The sequence below is a fragment of the Macaca thibetana genome, chromosome 1 (genome assembly GCF_024542745.1).
Source record: "Macaca thibetana thibetana isolate TM-01 chromosome 1, ASM2454274v1, whole genome shotgun sequence".
NCBI classification, from domain to species: domain Eukaryota; kingdom Metazoa; phylum Chordata; class Mammalia; order Primates; family Cercopithecidae; genus Macaca; species Macaca thibetana.
The window spans coordinates 30700350-30721501 of record NC_065578.1 but is presented as its reverse complement, the minus strand read 5'-3'; the positions used below and the strand labels follow the sequence as shown (position 1 = coordinate 30721501).

General features: G+C 57.4%; 1 protein-coding gene across 7 annotated transcripts in view; it reads left to right on the top strand.

The window, feature by feature from the left end:
* ADGRB2 (adhesion G protein-coupled receptor B2) overlaps nt 1–21152 on the top strand; it is a 37046-nt gene that overhangs the window by 4963 nt on the left and 10931 nt on the right. For 4 of the 7 annotated variants that reach the window (XM_050794396.1, XM_050794391.1, XM_050794394.1 and 1 more), the window contains exons 2-16: nt 2377–3193; nt 14422–14505; nt 14796–14960; nt 16144–16308; nt 16911–17075; nt 17159–17326; nt 17401–17502; nt 17650–17756; nt 18589–18783; nt 18952–19020; nt 19096–19204; nt 19499–19826; nt 20196–20301; nt 20503–20546; nt 20807–20933. In XM_050794396.1, the coding sequence (XP_050650353.1) occupies nt 2392–3193; nt 14422–14505; nt 14796–14960; nt 16144–16308; nt 16911–17075; nt 17159–17326; nt 17401–17502; nt 17650–17756; nt 18589–18783; nt 18952–19020; nt 19096–19204; nt 19499–19826; nt 20196–20301; nt 20503–20546; nt 20807–20933 (2736 nt within the window). In that variant the 5' untranslated portion in view covers nt 2377–2391. The remainder of the gene's footprint in view (nt 1–2376; nt 3194–14421; nt 14506–14795; nt 14961–16143; nt 16309–16910; nt 17076–17158; nt 17327–17400; nt 17503–17649; nt 17757–18588; nt 18784–18951; nt 19021–19095; nt 19205–19498; nt 19827–20195; nt 20302–20502; nt 20547–20806; nt 20934–21152) is intronic. The other 3 variants (XM_050794405.1, XM_050794397.1, XM_050794403.1) reach the window with 2 other exon arrangements.

Here is a 21152-nt window from a genome sequence, read left to right as displayed (position 1 = left end):
TGTCTGTCTGCATGTCCGTGTGCATATGTATCCGTTCGTATGCAGAACTCCTGTGAACGTCTGTGCACTCATGCTTTGGTGTGTCCTCAGGGCACAAGGGTGTTCAAACCCACATGTGTTGGTGTGTGTGTGAGGGGAGGTTCCCTGAGCTGCTGTAAGTGGGGGAGGGGAGGCCGGCTATAATGAGCCCCCACCTCCCCTCCACTGAGCAGCAGCCATGGCCTGAATTTTGCAGCCTGCTTAAAAATAATTGGGGGCAGCAGGGGGATTGGATGTCACTCATCATCAGCCGCTGGCTTTGCTAGTGCTGCAGCAGGTGGGGCGGGCTGAGCAGTTTGGGACAGGCATGATGTAGGGTGGGAAAGACCAGAGGTCTCATCCCTTTTTCAGCTCTAAGGAGGAGGGTGGGTGGGTGGGGGCAGAGGCACAGCCTGTCTGGCTTCTGCCGAATAACTCCATGCGGGTCTTGGGAGGAGGGTGAGGTGGCTCCTTTGCAGTGAGTAGGTCTTCCTGGAGCTACTCCACCATCTCCCCCAGCCCCTGTATGACTGGGAGGGGCAGATGCTTGCTTGGGCCTGGCTTGGAGGTATAGCACGAGGGGATGTGGCATCCGGGGCAGTGGGGAGCTCCATGGCTGCTGCACAGGGACCGGAAAGTTAGGGTTCTAAATCCTGTCCCCCCTCTGCCCAGTGTTGATACTCCTAAAGACCCAAGGGGAAGTCTGTTCCCTGGGAGCAACTGTGTCTTGGGAAAATCTAGCCGTACCTGTGAATTGTCCTGTGTTTCTGATTCAGTCCCCAGAGCTAATAGCTGCTCCATCTGGCCTGAAGCCTGAGCAGCAAGCACAGGGAAGGAGCAGAGGCTACTGGTGGAATAAGAAGGGCCTGGGCTGGGCCTCAGATCCTGGGCTTGAGTCCCCTCTGGCCACCTTTGTGTGATCTGGAGTGGGTTGTCTCCCTTTTCCTAGCCCCATCTTTTCTCCTCTGATGTGGACCAACTGGGCTCTAGGGGCCCGTGCAGTGCTGTGAGCGATCCTGTGGCATGGAGGAGGGAGGCCGTGTGGATTACTTGGGGGGTAGGATTGGAAGTGGGGCTGATTCAGACCACGCACTAGGTTCCATTTTCTGGGTAGTTGGATAGAGGCTGGGCAGGCTGTGGGCAGTGACACAGCCCTGGCCTGATGGGTGGGAGGGCACCTGCAGCTCTCCCCATCCTCAGCCCTTACCCACTCTGGCCTGACTGCTCTGTGTGTCTGTAGGGGTAGGGCTTGGGTCCTAGGTGCCCACCCACACCTGGAGTACATTCACACCTGTTGGGAGCTCAGCTTGGTGCAGCACTTTAAGGGAAGGTAGAAATCAACAAGTTCGGGTCCCCACTCTTAGGAACTGGAAGACCCATGAGCTGAATGAGCGAGTCTTAGGGAAATAGTATAGGAGAGAGGTCGCGACTGGCTGGTGGCTTCACAGGGCAGGGGGTAGCAGGCCCTGAACCAGACCTTGGAAGATAATCCCATGGAGCTGGAGGGAAAGAGGGAAGTAAGAGGGGGAATTTCTGCTCCCATTTTACGGACGAGAAAACTGAGGTTCATGAGGGTCACCCAGCCAGCAGGCGGCTGGCTGGGTTGGGGCTCAAGCCCATAGTCCCCTTGCTTGGTGCCTCTCCCCCTTGTTCCAACCAGGAAATCCACGGCAGTGATACACATGACATCCACACTGACAGTGCGCTCCTGTGGGCATGGCTCAGGTTGTGCACAGTTCCTGGCACACTGGCTGTAACTCCGCCCCTTTCTCTCCCTCTCAGTAAAGCAAGTGAGAATGACATTGTTCCAGGAATAACCTCAAATTGCTCTTAATTTATAAAAAAGCAAATCGTAGTCAAACATCACCGCTTTGACAATTACCGCAGGTTACGTGTGACATGCCTCACAGCTGATCATGACACACTGGGACTGAGAGCAACAGTTATGGAGAATACAGGTTGGATGGTGGGGCTGGGGCTTGGATCTGAATGTCAGGCAAATATGCTTGTAGTTGATGGGCTGACTCTGAGGAAACAGAACAATGGCAACAACAGCTACTATTTCTTCAGGGTTCACAAGATTCCAGGCACTCTCCCAAGTCCTTTCCCTTACTTATCTCATTTTACCCTTGTAGGAAACCTGTGAGATAGGTACTATCATTGGTCCATTTTACAGGTAAGGAAACTGAGGCTCAGAGAGGTCAAGTCCCTTGTCTAAGTTCACACAGGTGGACCTGGGTGACACTCCTCGAAAGACCATGGTCTTAACTATGAGGCCCACTCCACAGCTCACCATAGGAGGTTCAGAGCCCATGCTGGCTGTGCTGGGGGCCCACTGACCACTGTCTCTCTCCACAGGGCAAGGGACATAGGATGACCCCAGCCTGTCCCCTCTTACTGTCTGTGATTCTGTCCCTGCGCCTGGCCGCCGCCTTCGACCCCGCCCCCAGTGCCTGCTCTGCCCTGGCCTCGGGTGTGCTCTACGGGGCCTTCTCGCTGCAGGACCTCTTTCCTACCATCGCCTCGGGCTGCTCCTGGACCCTGGAGAACCCTGACCCCACCAAGTACTCCCTCTACCTGCGCTTCAACCGCCAGGAGCAGGTGTGCGCACACTTTGCCCCCCGCCTGCTGCCCCTGGACCACTACCTGGTCAACTTTACCTGCCTGCGGCCTAGCTCCGAGGAGGCAGTGGCCCAGGCGGAGTCAGAGGTGGGGCGGCCAGAGGAGGAGGAGGCGGAGGCGGCAGCGGGGTTGGAGCTGTGCAGCGGCTCGGGCCCCTTTACGTTCCTGCACTTCGACAAGAACTTTGTACAGCTGTGCCTGTCGGCTGAGCCCTCCGAGGCCCCGCGCCTGCTGGCGCCTGCTGCCCTAGCCTTCCGCTTTGTCGAGGTCTTGCTCATCAACAACAACAACTCCAGCCAGTTCACCTGTGGTGTGCTCTGCCGCTGGAGTGAGGAGTGTGGCCGCGCTGCCGGCAGGGCCTGCGGCTTTGCTCAGCCAGGCTGCAGCTGCCCTGGAGAGGCGGGGGCCGGCTCTGCCACCACCACATCTCCAGGCCCTCCTGCTGCCCACACCCTGTCCAATGCCCTGGTGCCCGGGGGCCCAGCCCCACCTGCTGAGGCCGATTTGCACTCGGGGAGCAGCAATGATCTATTCACAACCGAGATGAGATATGGTGAGTCTGAGCAGGGCCTGGGTGGGGCGGGGTCTGCAGGGGCTGACAGTGTCCTTGGTGTCCATCCTGGCAGATCCTTGGCCATGCATGTAGCTGTTCACTGATGTCACCCTTCTGCTGAGCCTTGACCAAATGTTGCAGTCACCAAAATGCATGGCAGTGAGACCTCACTCTTGAAGAGTTTGCAGACTGGCTAGAAGAGTGGGGGCACAGATCAGAGAATGCAGGGTGATATATAAACCCAGGGAGGGACCTCCTAACTGGGCAGGCAGGAGAGGCTCCCTGAAGGAAGTAATGCAGGAACAGAGACCTGAAGGACAAGCAGAAGTGAGATGAGGGCATTGTAAGCAGAGGAAGAAGCGTGCACAAAGGCCCAAGGCTGGGAGTGATCGTGGCAGGCCCTGGTGCTGCAAGTTGACAAGTTTGCCTGGAGGCTGGAGTAGGCAGGGAACAGGGATGCATTCCTGTCCACACAGGTCAGTGAGTTTTGGCAGTTGCCCCAGGGTCAGGGCAGAGAGAGGCAAGGAAGAGTGTGCCTAGGTGAAGAGGCCTGAGCTTCCAGGCTGCCTTGGAGGGTTGGGCTGGCTCAGCTCCCGGTGTCCCCTGTCTCCCCCCTCAGGGCCCATGTCTTCTGGGACTGAGGCCGCCAGCTGCTAGAGCTTCCTGCTGACTGGGCAAAAGCTCTGCGAGCCCTTGAGTCCTGCCTGCTCCCACTCCCACCCCAACTCCCTCAGCCGAGGCTGCCTTCTGCAGACCCTGCTTCCTGCAGCTTCAAGGGCCTGAGGGCCTCAGCTGGATCCTGTGTGCCCGCTGAACAGTGCTGGGCCGGGGACTGACCAGGAGACCTGAAGGGAACAGGGACTGATGACATGGGGATGGGAAGGAGGCAGGTCTGGGGTCTGTTCTGCAGCTCTGGTACCGACAGGAGGCCTCTCCTCTCTCTGGGCCTCAGTTTCCCCATTTGGTATAACAGGTGCTGGCCTATCCTCATGAGGATCAAGGATGCAGGGATAGAGGATGGAAAGGGCATCTGGATTTCACTGGGAGAGTGTTTACAAGGAGACGGAGTATCGTGTGAGGGCTGCTAGGAGCACTGGAGGAGTGCAGCCTGTCCCCAGCCCTGCTTTGCTGGCTAGAGCCCTGGAGTTGGCCTCTACCTTTGACTGTTACCTTGAGTTGATCCCTTTATTTATGGTGGGCAATGATTTCTTTGTAGAATGGGGAGGTATCCCTGAATTAATTAGAGGGGGTAGTCATCTTGAAAGTAGCCTGACCCAGTACTTTGGATGGGGGCCTTCTTGGCCTCTCCAATGAGACATCTGGCATCGTGCCCATCCACAGCAAGTGCCCAGTGTCCTTGCTGTGGCCTCTCTCCCAGGCTAGCCTGGCCTCTAACGGCGGTCAATGAAGCCGTCCGAGTGACAGCCAGGCCGCGGGCAGGTTACAGGCCCCGGAGGCTGGCCTGGGATTTAGTGCCTGTAGGAAGAAATTGAATTTCGCTTCTTTGTTGAACATCGGCGGAGAACGCCAGGCGTATATCAGGAGGTTTATGGCTCTTCCTGCATGGCCACCACTGCCTGTCACTCTGTGGGGGTCTCCCCCATCGTGCTCAGCTGCAGGCGGGTTCTTTTGTCTGGCTTTCCCTGCGGTCCATCGGCCCAGTGATCTGCAGTGGACGGAGCAAGGCTCTGCCCTCATGGGCGGGCACCATCTGGGCAGGCTGCCATGTGGAGCACAGAGCCAGGAGCAGCCAGCTGGGCTTGGTTGAAGCCGGAAGCAGGAGTTGGTTGGTAGCTGGGGTGTCTTTGGGGATCAGAGAGGGCCGGCGATGGGAAAGGCACCATCATCAGAACCTCTGCAGAGGCCTCTGGGGCTAGAGATGGGTGGAGATTGGATGCCTGATTATTCCTGGGCATGAGGCCAGGTGTCTCTTTGAGCAGGGAGCCCTGAGCTAGGGCTCCCAGCTGTTCCCAAGCCTGACCTCTGCTCTTGCCCCTTGTCCTACTTGGCATGTTTCCTTGGGGTTGCTTTTCAGGGAGGGCCCCTGTAGGGAGTTGGCATGGGATGGTGTGGCATCAGTTGTCATAAGGGGGCTCACATGGCACACTGGTGCCCAGAGCTGGGCTGGCACAGCCCCTTCCCCTCCCTTGGCAGGCAGGAAGTTCTTCTATTCTGCCATCTCCTCCCTCCTGCCCAACCTTTCTGGTGCGAGACACAGGGGGCACATGACTGTTTATTCCACATGTCAGGGCATGTCTGAGAGTCCGTGGCACCGTCTGTGCCTTGTGGCAGCACCACCTTTGCCAAGCCTTTGGTCCCCTCCATTTCTTCCCTTGTCTCCTCCCCACTGGGCTTCAGGAGAATGGACTGGCACCTGCAGCTGCCAGACTGAGAGCAAGATTCGTGGGGATGGTAGTGAACAGGAAGGGTGAGACCCTTGTCCTGGCCCCTCTCCCAGGCACCAGGGCAGGGAAGCTGTGTTCATCCACTCTGGGACACCGCTGAGGGGAATCCACAGCAAGGCCTAGCAGGGTGGGCTTGGACTGGTACCGGAAGAGCACTGGGCTGGGGGCTGGTGGGCAGTGACTGGGCGGAGTGCCTGGGACGCCTCAGAGCCGAGTGAGTTTGACAAGAGGGTACAGGCGCCTGTTAATTTCACGCAAACTGCCTTTGATAGATCTCTTGTTATTTTTGGTGAGTTGAGCCATAAATTTGTGCCATCTTGCTGCCGCAATCTGTTAAGTGGGGGGAAAGGAAGAAAAGAAAGGCAGGCAGGAAGGAGCTTGGTGGAGGACTGACACGGAGGCTGGGTGAGGCCAGGGCTGGAAGGTGGGCTGCAGAGGTAGTGCCAGCTGCAGGGCTCAGCCCTGAGGGCTGGTGCCAGCCTGCAGTTCCTGCCCACTGACCCTCTAATCCTGAGGAGGCATTGGGCAGTGGGAATGGCTGTGCCCAGTGACACTTGGGAGAAAGAACCCCACCTCATGCACGCCTCTCTCCTTGGCCACAATCCCTACCTCCCCTGTGGGCACTGGCCTGCCCCTGGCTGCTTGCTGCAGGCTCGCCCTCCCCATCACCAGGCTCCATTCTTGGGGTGTGGCCACCAGGTGAACCTGGGGTCTCCTGGGAGGCAAGAGTGGGCTCAAACCCCCACCCTGCCACTGCTGCTCTGTGACTTGGTCGAGGTGCTGCCCATCTTGGGGCCTCAGAACCCCCAGTTATCTGTGTGTCACTCCCTGATCCAGTCCCCAGCAAATCCCCAGTGTTACCCAAACTCCTCAGCCTGGTGTTCAAGGCCCACCAGGGACTTAGCTAACACCTGCTTTTCAGCCTTCTTCCAAATTTTCCCCGACGCTTTCAACCGAGACTCCTCCCCTGGAATGGTCTTTGCCCTTGGTTTTCCAGAACTCCTGCCTCCTTCTAAGCACTGCTCAAGCCCTGTCCCCTCTAGGAGGCTGCCTCTGATTTGCCCAGCCCTGTCCTGAGACTGGCATTTCCTTCCCAGCGCTCAGACCCTGCTGCTCTCTTTTGGCCATCCTGGTCTGGCAGCAGGAAGTGGGGACCTTCCCTGCCTGTTGGAGGCTCAGGCAGTGAGGAGGCAGAGTGGGGGCGGGGAGACCCAGCACACACGGTGGTGGTGTTTCCTGGAAGGTCCTTCCAGCCCAGATCTGTGCTGGGGGAGCTCTGTGTTCTCTATCGTAGGCTGGGGAGTGGGGCCCAGACGTCCCCAGACATCTCAGCAGGGACTGAGTTCCAGCCAATGCCTCACACACATCTTCATGTCTTTATCAGAGTGGAGTTTGTGCCAGGCCTAGGGCTGGCTCTGAATGAGATAGGAGGTGAGCTGGGCACACTGTCTGCCCGCTGGTGGGGGAGAGAGAGCACTAACTAGGACAGTGGTGGTCAAGGCCACAGACTGAAGTTGCCCAGTCTGGGTTCAGTTCCGGACCATACCACTGACTAGCTGAGTGACTGTTGATAAGTTCCTTCACCCCTATTTCATCACCTGTAAAGCAAGGGTAGTGACAGCTATTCCACAGAGCTGTGGGGTGGGTTCAGTGAGAGGATGAGAGTAAGTGCTCAGTGCCTGGCACGTGGTAGATGCCTAACAAAGTAGTAGCTGGGTCATCATAATTTAGTGTAATAGGTACGATTGTGACCCTGCCAGATGTCAAAGGAAGAGGAAGAGGAAGAGAGGGGAGGACGGTAGTGTAAAGGTGATTTGGAGTTGGGTTTTAAGGAATGAATAGGAATTCACTAGCCTGTGAAATTTCTTTTTCAATCATATCATTTTTAAAATTTAATATATTAAAAATAAGTTTCATATCTTAAATGGAAAGAGTATCATTTATCTGAAATAGAAGATATCCAAAGAAACAACCACAGTGAAAACAAAGCACCATTATTAACTTCTAGCTAGATGCTTTTCCTACCTTTCCGTTTGTTAGAGAGAGGAATTAGCACACATTGGGGATGTGTTAAAGTCTGGGACTGCACAGGCTTTATTTCTCATGCAGTTGGAAGGATTAAAGTGACCATGTAATTTATCATCTAAACTAGGGCACATCTGAGGTTATGAAGGGGAAGAGGTGGGTACCATCAATTACATCAGGACAACAGGCACAAACCAGACTATCCCATACAAACTGATGAGACCTGGGAGAGCCTGATAGCCTCAGTCTAGGATCCAGTGTTATTTAATGGCACATTTGTGAGCCACCCCAAGTCATCTTCCGCCCCATGCTTTGGGGAAGCTCTCAGGAGGAAGGGCTTTTGAGGTAGAGGAAACAGCCTGTGCAAGGGCGTGGAGGTGTGAACCACGCTGGGGGTAGGAGCTATAAAGAGACTGGAGGTGCTGGATGGTAGCCCTAATGGAGGGAGACGGGGCCAGGACTTTGACTGCCATCCCAGGACACTGGGGCCTCATCCTCTTGGCCAAGGGCTTTATGGCAGCAAGAAACTGGGCGTCACGGGGGAAGCAGGCTGAGTCAGACACGATCCCTGCTCTCGAGGAGCTTCTGGCCACATGGGGGAGGTGGCAGGGACCCAGCTATCTCTGATGGGAGGCTGAGTAGATAGGTCAGCAGCCTGGGGAGGAAGAATTATTGGAGGCAGGGGTCTGGCATTCTGGCTAGGTACATGATCTCATAGGGGTACCCAGTTTCACTGGACTGCAGGGGTGGAGCCTGTGCCTTTCAAAAGCCACCTCTTTCCCCCACTGCGCCCTGTGATTCTGATACACTGTGGGGTACAAGAAGCACTGCTGGGGATGGGGTGCCATGGAGGGACATGACAGAGCATATGTCAGGGGGATCAGTCAGCTCCTGCTCAGGGCTCTGGGGCCAGCCTCAGGGAGGAAGCAGGGAGCCCCGGGAAGGGATGATTGCTTTGTAAATCACAGCGCTCTCTCCCCATGGAAGTGATGATTATTGTGGTTATTTTTAACACATTCATACCATAGTAGGCTGAGGGCACAGGACTGTGTGGAGTTTGGGGGGCGGGGTCTGTGAAGCACAGCATAGCAGGTATCTGCAGTCCTGTGCAAGTGGCAAAGAGCCTGTGCTTACCCCGCCTGCTGGCACCAGGGGTGAGGCAAGAGGGTCCTCTGTGTGGTTGGGGTGGAGGAACTCCCAGCAATATCTGGCCCATGTTTGCTGAATGCCTGTCTTCCCGGAAGCTAGGCCCTCTGGGCAAGAGAGTGGCATGGGAGACTGAGACCCCTCCTCAGGGACCACAGAAGGGATGAGCCCAGGATCCTCACAGCTATAGAAGAAGGTGACCTGGGGACTAGGCCATAGAAAAGGGGACCAACATATCCAAACCCCGGTATTGTCAGTCTAGGAAGGCTTCCTGGAGGAGGTGGCAACTGACATGTAGATTGATTTTGGCAGATTACAATAGAGGGAAGGGTATTTCAAGGGCAGGGAATAGTGTTAGCAGATGTGTGTAGGGAGGAAAGCATTTGTACATTCTAGGGATAATTAAAAGTGGTGATATCTCCTTTTCTTTTTCTTTTTTGTTCTTTTTCTTTCTTTCTTTTTCTGAGACAGGGCCTCCTCTGTCTTCCAGACTGGAGTGCAGTGGCACAATCATGGCTTACTGCAGCCTCGAACTCATGGCCTTAAACAATCCTCCCATCTCAGCTTCCCAACTAGCTGGGACTACAGGCACATGCCACCAAGCCCAGCTAATTTTTTTGTATTTCTTTGTAAAGATGAGGTTTCACCATGTTTCCAAGGGTAATCTTGAATTCCTGGGCTCAAACAATCCACTCTCCTCGGCCTCCCAAAGTGCTGAGACTGCAGGGGTGAGCCACCGCATTCAGCTGACATCTCCTTTTCATTGAGAGTGGATTGTGCTCCAGGCAGTCCACATCTCTGGTTTCACTGAATTCTCACAATGAAGCTATGTGGTAGGAAGGGTCCTCCTTACCTTCAGTTGAAGAATCTGAAGCTCAGAGAGGTGAGGTGCCTTGCCCAAGGGTACACAGCAAGACGGTGGCAGAGCTGTCAATCAAACCCACATGTGTCTGGCTCCAGAATCTGTGCCCTTCCCACAGGTCCATACGGGTTTGCAGTGTGTTTGGCTGCCCAGTGGGGTGAGGGAACCAGGATTGGACAGGTCAGCAGGGGCCGGAGCATGCCAGGCTCAGAGTTTCACACTGGCTGTAGCAGTGGAGGAGCCACTGAAGATTTCCTCAGCTGGGAGTGGTGTGGTTGAGGCTGGGATCCCCAAGGCTCACTTTGGAGGTTACACAGAGGAGAATCAGGCTTATGTCAGGGGAAAGGGGAGCAGGTGTGCAAAGGAGCAATTAGACAGTAGCACGAAAACAGGATAAGAGGGGCGAGGACTAGGGGCTTAGATGGAGGCGGGGAGTGACTTGGGGTCCCATGCAAATTAGGGAAGGTGTCTCCAAGGAGGTCCAAGTTGAGTGGCATTTTGTCAGAGCCAGTGCAGTACAGTGGAAAAAGCACGGCCTCTGGAGTCAGGCAGGCCTGGGTTTGAATCCCACCTCAGGCTCTCTCCAATGTGAGACCTTGGAGCCTTCTTTCTCTTTAGTAAAATGGGGGAAACCAGCCCTGATGAGGATGAAATGGGGTGATGCCGAGTGCATAGTGACTGGCGTGTAGGAGTTGTTTAGTAAACGTTGCCTTATTCAGAACAGAACAGTTATGAAGTCATCAGGTGGTCAAGTGAGGAAGCCTGTCCCAGGTAGCACATCTGTGCCCACGACTGGCAACCCGATGGGAAAGCTGATAGATTGCAGGACTGCAGGCCTTGGGGCACCTGGCCCACAAGCCGCTGAGCTCACTGGGTGGAACACTCGGGAGTTCTCGGGGTACTCACGTCCCTTCTGGGGGCCCCTCCTGTCCTCTTGGACCCTGCCTGGCTCAGCTTCCTTGTGGCTTAGCCTGCTCTGGCCTCAGGGCTGGCTGGGGCCTGCACACAGTGTGTGCTGCCTAAGTGTGTGTTTCAGTAGATGATACCTCTGCTCTTACCTGTCTTCTTCCCCGTCCAGGGAGAACCAGCCTCCCCTGTGTGGGGATAAATTGCTGGCCTGTCCTCTCCTCTGAGTGGGATGGGTGGGAATGGAGGGGCGGGCCGGCAGTGTAGGGCTTGGTTGTGTGGCCCTGGGCTTGTACCTTCCCCTCTCTGGCCCAGCTCAGGAGGCCAGAAAAGGGATCCAAAAGCTGAACCTCGGACATGTTCTGATTCTCAAATAGGGTGGATTCTGGAAACCACTGACCGCCACCTGCTCCCTGCTCGCCCTGCCCCTCCTGTGACATTGTGGGGCTGGCCAGCAGATGGTCCGTGAGCGGTTAGAAGAGGAGCAGGGACCACAGGAAGCGGTGTGAGTCCCCGACAAGCAGGTCAGGCTGGTCTCTCACGTGTCCACATTTGGTGGGCACTGGATGCCAGACTGGTAGATGCCCCAGACATGATGATGGGCAGGAAGCCCACACAGGAGCTGGATGGGAGGACTCTTAGTTGGATTTGCACCTCCAAAGTGTTCGTGAATAAATAGGGGCCAGAAGCTGTGTCTTTGAGCCTGTCTTAGTGGTCCCTTTGATGCAGGCTGGCATATCAAATCTGAATGCTGGTGCTGTGGGAAGGAGCTCATACTTTGCATGGGGAGTCAGGATTACAAATGACCATTCCCCGTGAGCCCCATTGTGGGGGAAACTGGGAACAATGTATTCATTGGTGCTTATTTCTTGGTATTTCGCTGGGCTGAGTTTTGTGCTGGCATTCCCTGGGGGTGGAGGAGAGGACTCAGCCTTCCCTCAGCGGGCTTATGGTAGAGATTGGGGGGTATTTCTGACAGTCAGAAGATGGACCCATCTGTGATGAGAGGGCACATAGAAGAGCGGGTGGCCGACTCTGCCTCGGGAGTTGACAATATGGAAGTCTCCATAGATGAGAAGTCATTTGAGGTGGGTTTTGAAGGTCAAGTAGGAGTTTTCTAGGCAAAGAGGGTGGGGAAACAAGCAGGTAGAAGTTTGAGAGGGGCCTCTTGGACATGCTGAATTTGATGGTCAGGAGAACTGCTCAGGAGGCAGGAGGATATCCAGGAGTGGAGCACAGGAAAGGCAGGGCCGGGGGATGATGATTTGGGAGCATTGGTTCAGAGGGGGTTAATTAAGCCTGCGGGGAGCGCTTGCAGTGAAAACAGGACAAAGCATGGACTCCTGATATGGGAAACAGCAGGAAAATAGACCACTCAAGGAGATGGGGACAGAGTAGCTAGAGAGGTGGGAAACCAGGAGAGTGCTTCAAGGCAGGACGAGTCAACAGGACCAAATGCTGCTGAGGGGTGAAGCAAGACCAGGTCTGCAAAGTGTCCACAGGATTTAGCAACACAGAGGGCGCTGATGACTTTATCAAGAGCACGTTCAGCAGAGAGATGTGGGCAGAAGCCAGACTGCAGTGGATTAACAGGGGAGGTGACATTTGAGCCAGGAAGTGGTGTGTCAGGTGAAAAACCAGAGTGCCGGCTGCGGACCAGTCACTGATGGTGGGAAGCAGAGGGTCAGAGCAGGGCCTGTCCAAGAAGGGAGGAGGCCTGGATCCGTTCCTGGGCTGCTGCAAGGGGAGAATGCTGATGGGTGCTGATGAGAGGGGATAATGGGTGGAGCCCTCCTGAAGGCAGGAGGAGGGGGATGCAGGCCCAGGCCACAGAGCTGGCCTTTGTGGGGAGAAGGGCTGCAGGGAAGTTGGTAGTTGGAGAGGCTGGGCAAGAAGTTGGGGGCTCCCGATGTCGAGGTCATCGCTGAGAGAGTGGGCAGAGATGGGCTTGAGGAGAGAGGACAAGGTGCAGTATGGCCGCGGTGGGGAATGAGGAGGGAATGGAGCCAAGAAGGGCCACTGAGAAGCCCCGGGTGCCCAGCGGATGTGGAGCCCCTGAAGCTGTCACGGTGCCAGTTGGCACAGCCATAGATTTCTTCAGCAGCCTGGGGGTGGGCGTGGAGAGGGTAGCTTGTCACAAGGCTCCAGGGCTGGGGACGGCTGAGCGGGCATGACGGAAGGCTGGGGGAGGGGATCGAGGAGCTGGCACGCCTGGCCCTGCCACCTCCTCTGTGGTCCCAAGAGAGGCAGGGGCCAAGTGGAACTGCAGATGCTATTCAGAGGGAGTAGGCTTGGGTAGCACACGAGGGGCTGGAAGGGGTGGAGGCTGTGAAGAGAAGGGAGATGATAAAAATAAACGAGAGCGACTGTCTTCTGAGTTCTTGCCGTGTGCCAAGCAAGGGGCTGAGGGGTTCAGGGCCCTCCTGGCAGGGGGTCCTCACGAGTCCTGGGGACGGAGTATAATGAATGTTGTTCTCCAGAGGATAAAGCAGGGTCAGAGAGGTGAAGAGACCTGCCTGAGGCCACGCAGCTGGTCAGTGTCAACACCCCGTTTGGGATCCAGGGTTAACTCACTCCAAAGCTCTTCTGGGAGTCCAGGTTTCAGAGATGGAGAAATTTCAGGGACCGTGTGGCTCAGGCCCTGGGGCTGGTGACTGACGTGGAGGGAAAGGCCCCAGAGTGGATGAGACCAGAGGCTGAGCTGGATGGCAGTTCCGAGCCCCCAGGCAGCGGGTTTGCTCAGGGTGGCAGCTCCTCATGCTTGGTGAGAAAGAGCTTCCTCTCGGCTGCTGTGCCTGGGCTGGGCAGCAGGGGGCAGGAAGAGGCAGCCCTGGTGGCTCTCTTCACACTCAGAGCGCCTGTCACGTGCTGCCGGCTTTTAGGATTAGGAAGGAGCCTGGAGGTGGGGGAGAGGAGCACCTAATACTCTGGGGACAGCGTGGGGTGAGCCCATCCTCAAAGGCTCTTCCAGTCCCACCTGCTCATGCAGAGGCTGCTGGGCCTTTCCCTTCTGCGCCCATGTCTGCCCCTCCCTGACACCCCATTGTGAGAGAGGGCCCTGATGAGCGCATGTCTGTGCAGGAGGGCCAGGCTTTGGAGAATGGAAGCCACCAGGGCTAGTAGTGCTTCCAAGGCCTAGACCAGACACATAAATGAGGACAGCTGAGAGCCTGGTGAGGCCAGGGTGAAGGTAGCCTGGCCTCCTCAAGCACCTGCTGCTCTCCTGGCCTCAGGGCCAGCAGGAGAAAGGTCTGTTGCATGTGGGCACCTGCCCTAGGCCCCTTGGGTCTCATGGGGTGGCATTCTGACCTGTGCCTCCAGGTCATAGTCCAGTGCTGCTTGAGGAGCATGAACTGTATCTCAGAGATAGGCTCGGGGCCAGGGTTGCCGCAGCTCAGCTTGGATGTTTCTTCAGTCCCTAGAAGTCAGTCCAGTGGAGGAGCAAATGCAGCTGTGTGCTCTTGGACAAGGCACTTCCCCTTTCTAGCCCTCAGTTTCCTTATCTGTAAACAGAGATGATGGTTCTTCTTTCCAGTGAGAGGACTAAAGGAGAGGGGTATGGGCTGCACTTGGCACAGAAGCGTTCCCAGAGCTTTTTCATGTGGGTGGCCGTGCCCCTTAAATCTCCCCCACATCTGGCTGAGGCAAGAGGTGGAAAAGATGACTGTGAGGCCAGGGGCTAGTCCTGTGTAGCCTTCTGAACCTAAGTTTCCTTGTCTGAAGCAGTAGTGGTGGGACCGAGGGCAGGATGTGATCCTGAGAGAGCATCGTGCAGTTGGTTCCAGGCCCTCAGGCGGAGGGCAAGCAAGGCTGCCTTCACTGTGCCACTGTGGCAGGACCTAGCTGGCCTTTGCTGAGCCCCTGCCACCACCTCCGTGTTCCAGGTGAGGAGCCGGAAGAGGAACCGAAAGTGAAAACCCAGTGGCCGAGGTCTGCAGATGAGCCTGGGCTATACATGGCACAGACAGGTAACTCGGGCCCGCCTCCCTTCCTCTGCGGCGGGGGCCCGACTGTGTGTGTCTGGTGGCATGTGTGCTTGGTGTGTGCCTGTCTGTCTCTGTCCTGGAGTTCAGTCGCATCTGTGCCACATGAAGCTTGTGGGAAGGGCTGGGTGGCCTCCTGAAGAGTCTGTTACTTGGGGTCAGGGTAGGAGGATCCCTCTGATGCCTGCCCCCACCTTACTGCCGCTCCCCCTATCCCTATGAGACTGAGTGCTTGGGAGGTGCCCCCTGCCGCCGACGCTGTCCCTCTCTCGTAGGCGACCCGGCGGCTGAGGAGTGGTCCCCGTGGAGCGTGTGTTCCCTGACGTGTGGGCAGGGTCTGCAGGTGCGGACCCGCTCCTGCGTGTCCTCCCCCTATGGGACCCTGTGCAGCGGGCCCCTGCGGGAGACCCGGCCCTGCAACAATTCAGCCACCTGCCCAGGTAGGCCCATCCTCCTCCCCACCCCATCTGCCTGCAGGGTTAGGTCCTGCCTGGTACTCGGGCAGATTAATCTCCAAAATGGTTAGTTGCCTCCTCCTTTCATTCAATAAATGTGGCTGCTCCCCACACCATGCCCAACTGTGCACCATGCCAGCCTGGCGCAGGGCACTGGGGGCACAGATGGATCAGACCAGGGCCCATGCTACTGGGTCCGGTTCTGGGCACATCATTCCCCCAATGCCTGCATCCTGGTAACCAAGGCTCATGTTTTTACCCACTCCGCTCTGGCCATATCGGTAGCTTGCGCACTTTCCCACCTCCCTGCATTTGCTGATTCTTGTCCTATCCTTCCTCCCCCACCTTGGCTATTCAAATTCAGCCTATCCTTCAAGATCTAAGACAAATGCCACTTCCCTGACCTTCCCCTCCCTCCTTTGGACTCCCCCTCTCCAGGGAGCCTCCCCCAAGCCTCCCTCAGTTGAGTGTGTAGTTGTTAAGGAAATGCATGTGCTTGCTTGAGACAGTAAGGGCAGGGCAGCCTCAGCCAGTCCTGCTCCTTGCTCCGTGAGGGGGTGAAGTGGGGCCTAGGCCATGCCAGTGGTATTGTGGATTTAGAGCAGGGCCTACCTGGGAAGGGCTCTTGGTACCTGGGGGTGTGGCAGGAGTTTGCAAAGCCCTGGGGCAAAGCTGTGTTCCAGAGTGTGAGCTCGGTGTGTCAGTGTCTGTGTAGAGGTTCATGTTTATTTGTGTGTCTTTGCGCTTGGGGCTGGGAAGGGCACTTCTCTTGCCCCCGGACTGCTGTGTTGTATTGAGGCTCTGGGTCTAGGGGTGGGGTGGGGAGGGGTGGAATGGCGTGGATCCTGGGTCCTTTCCTGAATTTTCCTGTGCCCTCAGGAGAGGACCCCTGGTTCTCCTCCTCTGTTGGTCCTGGCCTCCTTGTCCAGGCGTCCACAGGGGCTATCCTATGTGAATTAGGACCAGAAGCCTTGGTCTTGCACATCCCTTCGAAGGGTCGTGCCTTGGCGGGGCCCTGGGAGATCCCCCTGTCAACAGAACCCGGGGCAGAGCCAATGAGGAGCAGCCGCAGAGCTGCGGAGCTCCTGATTGGTGGGCGGATGGGCAGGCTCTGGTGGTGGGCGGGGCCATGGTGCCGCCCAGCCACCGGCCACGTGCTTCCTTGCAGTGCACGGCGTGTGGGAGGAGTGGGGGTCCTGGAGCCTGTGCTCCCGCAGCTGCGGGCGGGGGTCCCGGAGCCGGATGCGGACCTGCGTGCCCCCACAGCACGGCGGCAAGGCCTGCGAGGGTCCCGAGCTGCAGACTAAGCTCTGCAGTATGGCTGCCTGCCCGGGTCAGTAGCGCCCGTGGGCTTCCATGAGGGCGCTGGCCAGCCCGGTGGGGGGTTGGGAGACCTGGGGAGGCAATCAGGTCCAGTGACCTGCCCCTGGGAGCCCCGTAAACTTTGACCAAGCATGGGGAGACTGGAGAAGTATGCCTGCCTGTGTGCGAGGTGACCCCCTAGCCCTGACTTGAGTTAGTACCCTGTGACTCCATCAAAAGGGGACCACTCTTTCTCCAAGTCGTGGGCTGCCCTTGCATTTTGGTGCATGGCCAGCTGGACTGTGAGAGGACACAAAGTTCGGCTGAAGTACTGGCAAAGATCAGAAGACACCCCTGCAGCCCCTTCCCTTAGCCAGAAGTGAGTTGTGCCTGGTGCTAAGAGGAGAGATGTCCTGTATTTCTGGAACTGGTGGCAGGCAGGCAGCATAAGGCCCAGGCACTACCTGCTCACTCCAGCCTCCCTCATAACCCCCTCCCCTCCCCACTCCAGTGGGTCTGGCCTGGCTCAAATCTGAATGCCTAGCAGGCTCTGGGTCTCCCTCTGGTGCTCCACACCACCAGCCCTCACACATCCTGCTCAACAGCCACCCCTGCTTGTGTCTCCCCATGCAGTGGAAGGCCAGTGGCTAGAATGGGGTCCCTGGGGCCCATGCTCCACGTCCTGTGCCAATGGGACCCAGCAGCGCAGCCGGAAGTGCAGTGTGGCGGGCCCAGCCTGGGCCACATGCACGGGTGCCCTCACTGACACCCGGGAGTGCAGCAACCTCGAGTGCCCAGGTGAGTGCTTGGCCCAGGGGTGGCAGGTGGCAGCTCTGGCCATGGGGGCACCTGGGCCCACTCATGCCTCCCCTCTCCCACAGCCACTGATAGCAAGTGGGGGCCATGGAATGCATGGAGCCTGTGCTCTAAGACATGTGACACAGGCTGGCAGCGCCGCTTCCGCATGTGCCAGGCCACGGGCACGCAGGGCTACCCCTGCGAGGGCACCGGAGAGGAGGTGAAGCCTTGTAGTGAGAAGAGGTGTCCAGGTACTGCCCTAATGACCCTGGGGGCTGGGGGCCCCATGTACGGGCCCAGCTGAGCCTTACTCCTGCACCCACAGCCTTCCACGAGATGTGCAGGGATGAGTACGTGATGCTGATGACGTGGAAGAAGGCAGCTGCTGGTGAGATCATCTACAACAAGTGCCCCCCGAATGCCTCAGGTAAGGGGCAGGTGGCTTTCCCCGTTCATTCTCATTGCCCCCCCTTCTCATTGCCCCCCTTCTGCACCTCCAGCCTCTCTGAGGTGTGGAGGAGTGTGGGTGAGAGCTCAGTGCCCATGCCCAGACCTCTGTCCTATTGCCCTGCAGGGTCTGCCAGCCGCCGCTGTCTCCTCAGTGCCCAAGGCGTGGCATACTGGGGGCTGCCCAGCTTTGCTCGCTGCATCTCCCATGAGTACCGCTACCTGTATCTGTCAGTGAGTGCGCCCTGCTGGGCTGGGGCACCGCAGAATCTGTCTCAGACTCTGCTAAGGGGTGGAGGGAGCGTGATTCTCACTCATTCCCACGTGCCTTGGCATATGCTGTGCCCACTTCTGCCTGGCTGTGCCTCTCCTTGTCTGGCAAACTCCTACTCATACCTCAAGGCCTGACTCTCAAGTGTCTTCTTTTATCCCTGGTGCCTACCTCTGCACTCCTGCAGAATGAGCTCCTCAGTCATTAGGTGCTCATCCAAGTATCTGTGTGTGCTGCTAGACTGGGGCCTCCTGGAAGGCAGGGGAAACATTGAATTTAGTTTTGTGTCCCCAGCGCCCAGCCCAGGGCCAGTCGTAGGGTAAGAGCAGTGTCAGCAAATATGTGTACATGTTTGACTGTAACTGGGTATTAATTGTGTGAATGCATTTAGAGCTTGTGTTGAGAGAGAGTGAGAGAAAGAGAGAAAGAGAATGTGTGTGTGTGTGTGCGCGCGCGCGCCCACACATACACACTCATTACACATGACCCCTTTGGGATGGGGAGGTACCCTGTTCCCATACTGTGCTTATATCTTTCATATGTACATCTGAACACCTTTTTTTCTCTAGGTGTTTCTATTTCAGTCTTTTTTAAAGTACCCTTTGGGATTCTCTCTGTCTTTATGAGTCTCTTTCTCGGATTCTGTCTCCCCTGTGCGCCCCTTTGAGCCTCTTTGACCCTTTCCCCCTTTCTCTCCCCGTGGATGCAAGCAGTGGGTGGACTGGAGTGGGATGGGCCAGGGTCTGGTTCCAGCTCCTGACACTTCAGTGACTGTGGCCCCCTCATCACCTACAGCTTAGGGAGCACCTGGCCAAGGGGCAGCGCATGCTGGCGGGCGAGGGCATGTCACAGGTGGTGCGCAGCCTGCAGGAGCTACTGGCCCGGCGCACCTACTATAGTGGGGACCTGCTCTTCTCTGTGGACATTCTGAGGAATGTCACTGACACCTTTAAGAGGGCCACCTACGTGCCCTCAGCTGATGATGTGCAGGTACCGCCTAGGAGGAAGGAGGGCGGAGGGTGGAGAAGGCCCAGACTGAAGGGGGAGGCCAGGCCCCTAGGCAGAGTCTGCTGCAGAGGCAGCAAGTTTGGCTGTAGTGGGGGAAATCCCCTGTTCCCTGGGGCTAGGACCCCCTGCCACTCATTGCTCTCTCCCCAGCGCTTCTTCCAGGTGGTGAGCTTCATGGTGGATGCGGAAAACAAGGAGAAGTGGGACGATGCTCAGCAGGTGCGGGGCACAGCTGCCAGCTTCTCCTCCCGTGACCCACCCTGCCTTGGACCCTTACACACTCTCTGTCCCCAGGTGTCCCCTGGCTCTGTGCACCTGCTCCGTGTCGTGGAGGACTTCATTCACCTGGTGGGCGATGCTCTCAAGGCCTTCCAGAGCTCTCTGATTGTCACGGACAATCTAGGTAGAAGGAGGCAGGCAGGGGAGGGGGTCCTGAATGTGCCAGAACTCAGGAGGTTCCGTCTTTCCTCTACCTAACCCCATATTTGTGTCTTTCTCTCCACATTCCACCCTCTCCTTCTTCTCTGTGTGGTCTGTTTCTCTGTGTACATCTCTCTGTCTCTGTGTTTGTACCAACTTCGGTGTCCTCATCTTCCTTTCCTGGTACGTGTTTCCCTTACATCTATCTCTTCCCCTGGTCTGCCACCCTTTGCCTCTGCCCCTCTGTCTGTCTCTGCCCATCCTTCTCCCACTGCAGTGATCAGCATTCAGCGAGAGCCCGTCTCAGCTGTGTCCAGCGACATCACGTTCCCCATGCGGGGCCGCCGGGGCATGAAGGACTGGGTGCGGCACTCAGAGGACCGCCTCTTCCTGCCCAAGGAGGTGCTCAGCCTCTCCTCCCCAGGGAAGCCAGCCACATCTGGGGCAGCAGGCAGCCCTGGCAGGGGGAGGGGCCCAGGAACGGTGCCCCCTGGCCCGGGCCACTCCCACCAGCGCCTCCTCCCAGCAGACCCCGATGAGTCCTCCTACTTTGTGATTGGTGCTGTGCTCTACCGCACCCTTGGCCTCATCCTGCCGCCCCCCAGGTGAGTCCTGGGGATGGGTGGATGGGGCTGCTGAGGGTCCAGGAAGGCCCAGGTAAGGGAAGGAGGACTGAGCCAGTGCTGGCTGCAGAGATCCACGGCAGCCTCCTCCGCCTTCAGGAACCCCTTGCCTGGCTCTGGATACGTGCTTCTCAAATATATCCATGCTGCTCCCAGAGGCTGGGCTGCCACCCAGGGCGTGATGGACAGAGCTCTAGACCTCACCCGAGGTCCTGGACCCCACTGAGCTAGGCCTTCCCCTAGGTCTTGGCTCCCTGGAAACCTCTGCCCCCCCAATCCAAAGCGGCTTCAGGGTTTCTGATGGGGGCTGGCACCCGCTGGCAGGAGCTGACTTCAGTACCTGTCCCCCAGGCCCCCACTGGCCGTCACATCGCGGGTGATGACAGTGACTGTGCGCCCCCCTACCCAGCCTCCAGCCGAGCCCCTCATCACTGTGGAGCTCTCCTACATCATCAATGTGAGTGGAGATCCACGCAGAAACCCTGGGTGCACCCCAACCTGGGTGGCCAGAGGCCTGCCTGGTGGGACGCACTCTGTCCCTGATGGTGGGCTGAACCTTGGACCTGTGTGGGAGGTGCTGTGGCCCCCATGGCATGGGCAGTGGTGGAGTGTGGTGAGCTTCCCTCTTTAGACTGCACTCATGTCTTCTGCTCCCTAGGGCACCACGGATCCCCATTGCGCCAGCTGGGACTACTCCAGAGCGTGAGTTGGGTGGCTCCTCTGGGTGAGGAAGGGAGCAGCCCTAGGGCCCCTTGTCAGAAAGGGGTCTCCTGCCTGAAAGGCAAGAGGGATTTTTGGTGCCATCCTAGCCTAAGGGGTCAAGAACATATCCTGGGCCTCCCTGCTGTTGCCTCGTGGATGTGGCCTTACTGTGGATTTAGCCTGTCCTTGGGCAGTGGCCAGGACTGGGGGCAAGGCCATGTAGCTGGCCTGGGGCTCACTGAATCTCTCCCCTACCCAAGAGATGCCAGCTCAGGAGACTGGGACACTGAAAATTGCCAGACCCTGGAGACCCAGGCAGCTCACACCCGCTGCCAGTGCCAGCACCTGTCCACCTTTGCTGTGCTGGCCCAGCCACCCAAGGACCTGGTGAGTGGAACAGAGGTGCCTGGGCTGGACAAGGGAGGAGGCCCTGGGCTTCCAGCAGTCATCAGTGATGGTGTTGGCAGGCACCTGGGTGATCCTGAATGTGCATCTGCAGGTGCACTTGTGGGATTGCACGTGGAAGTCTGTGTCCCTGGGATTGTGCTGACAGCAATGATATTTGCCTGGGGGTATGCAGCAGTGGCCAGTTGTGTGTGTGTGTGT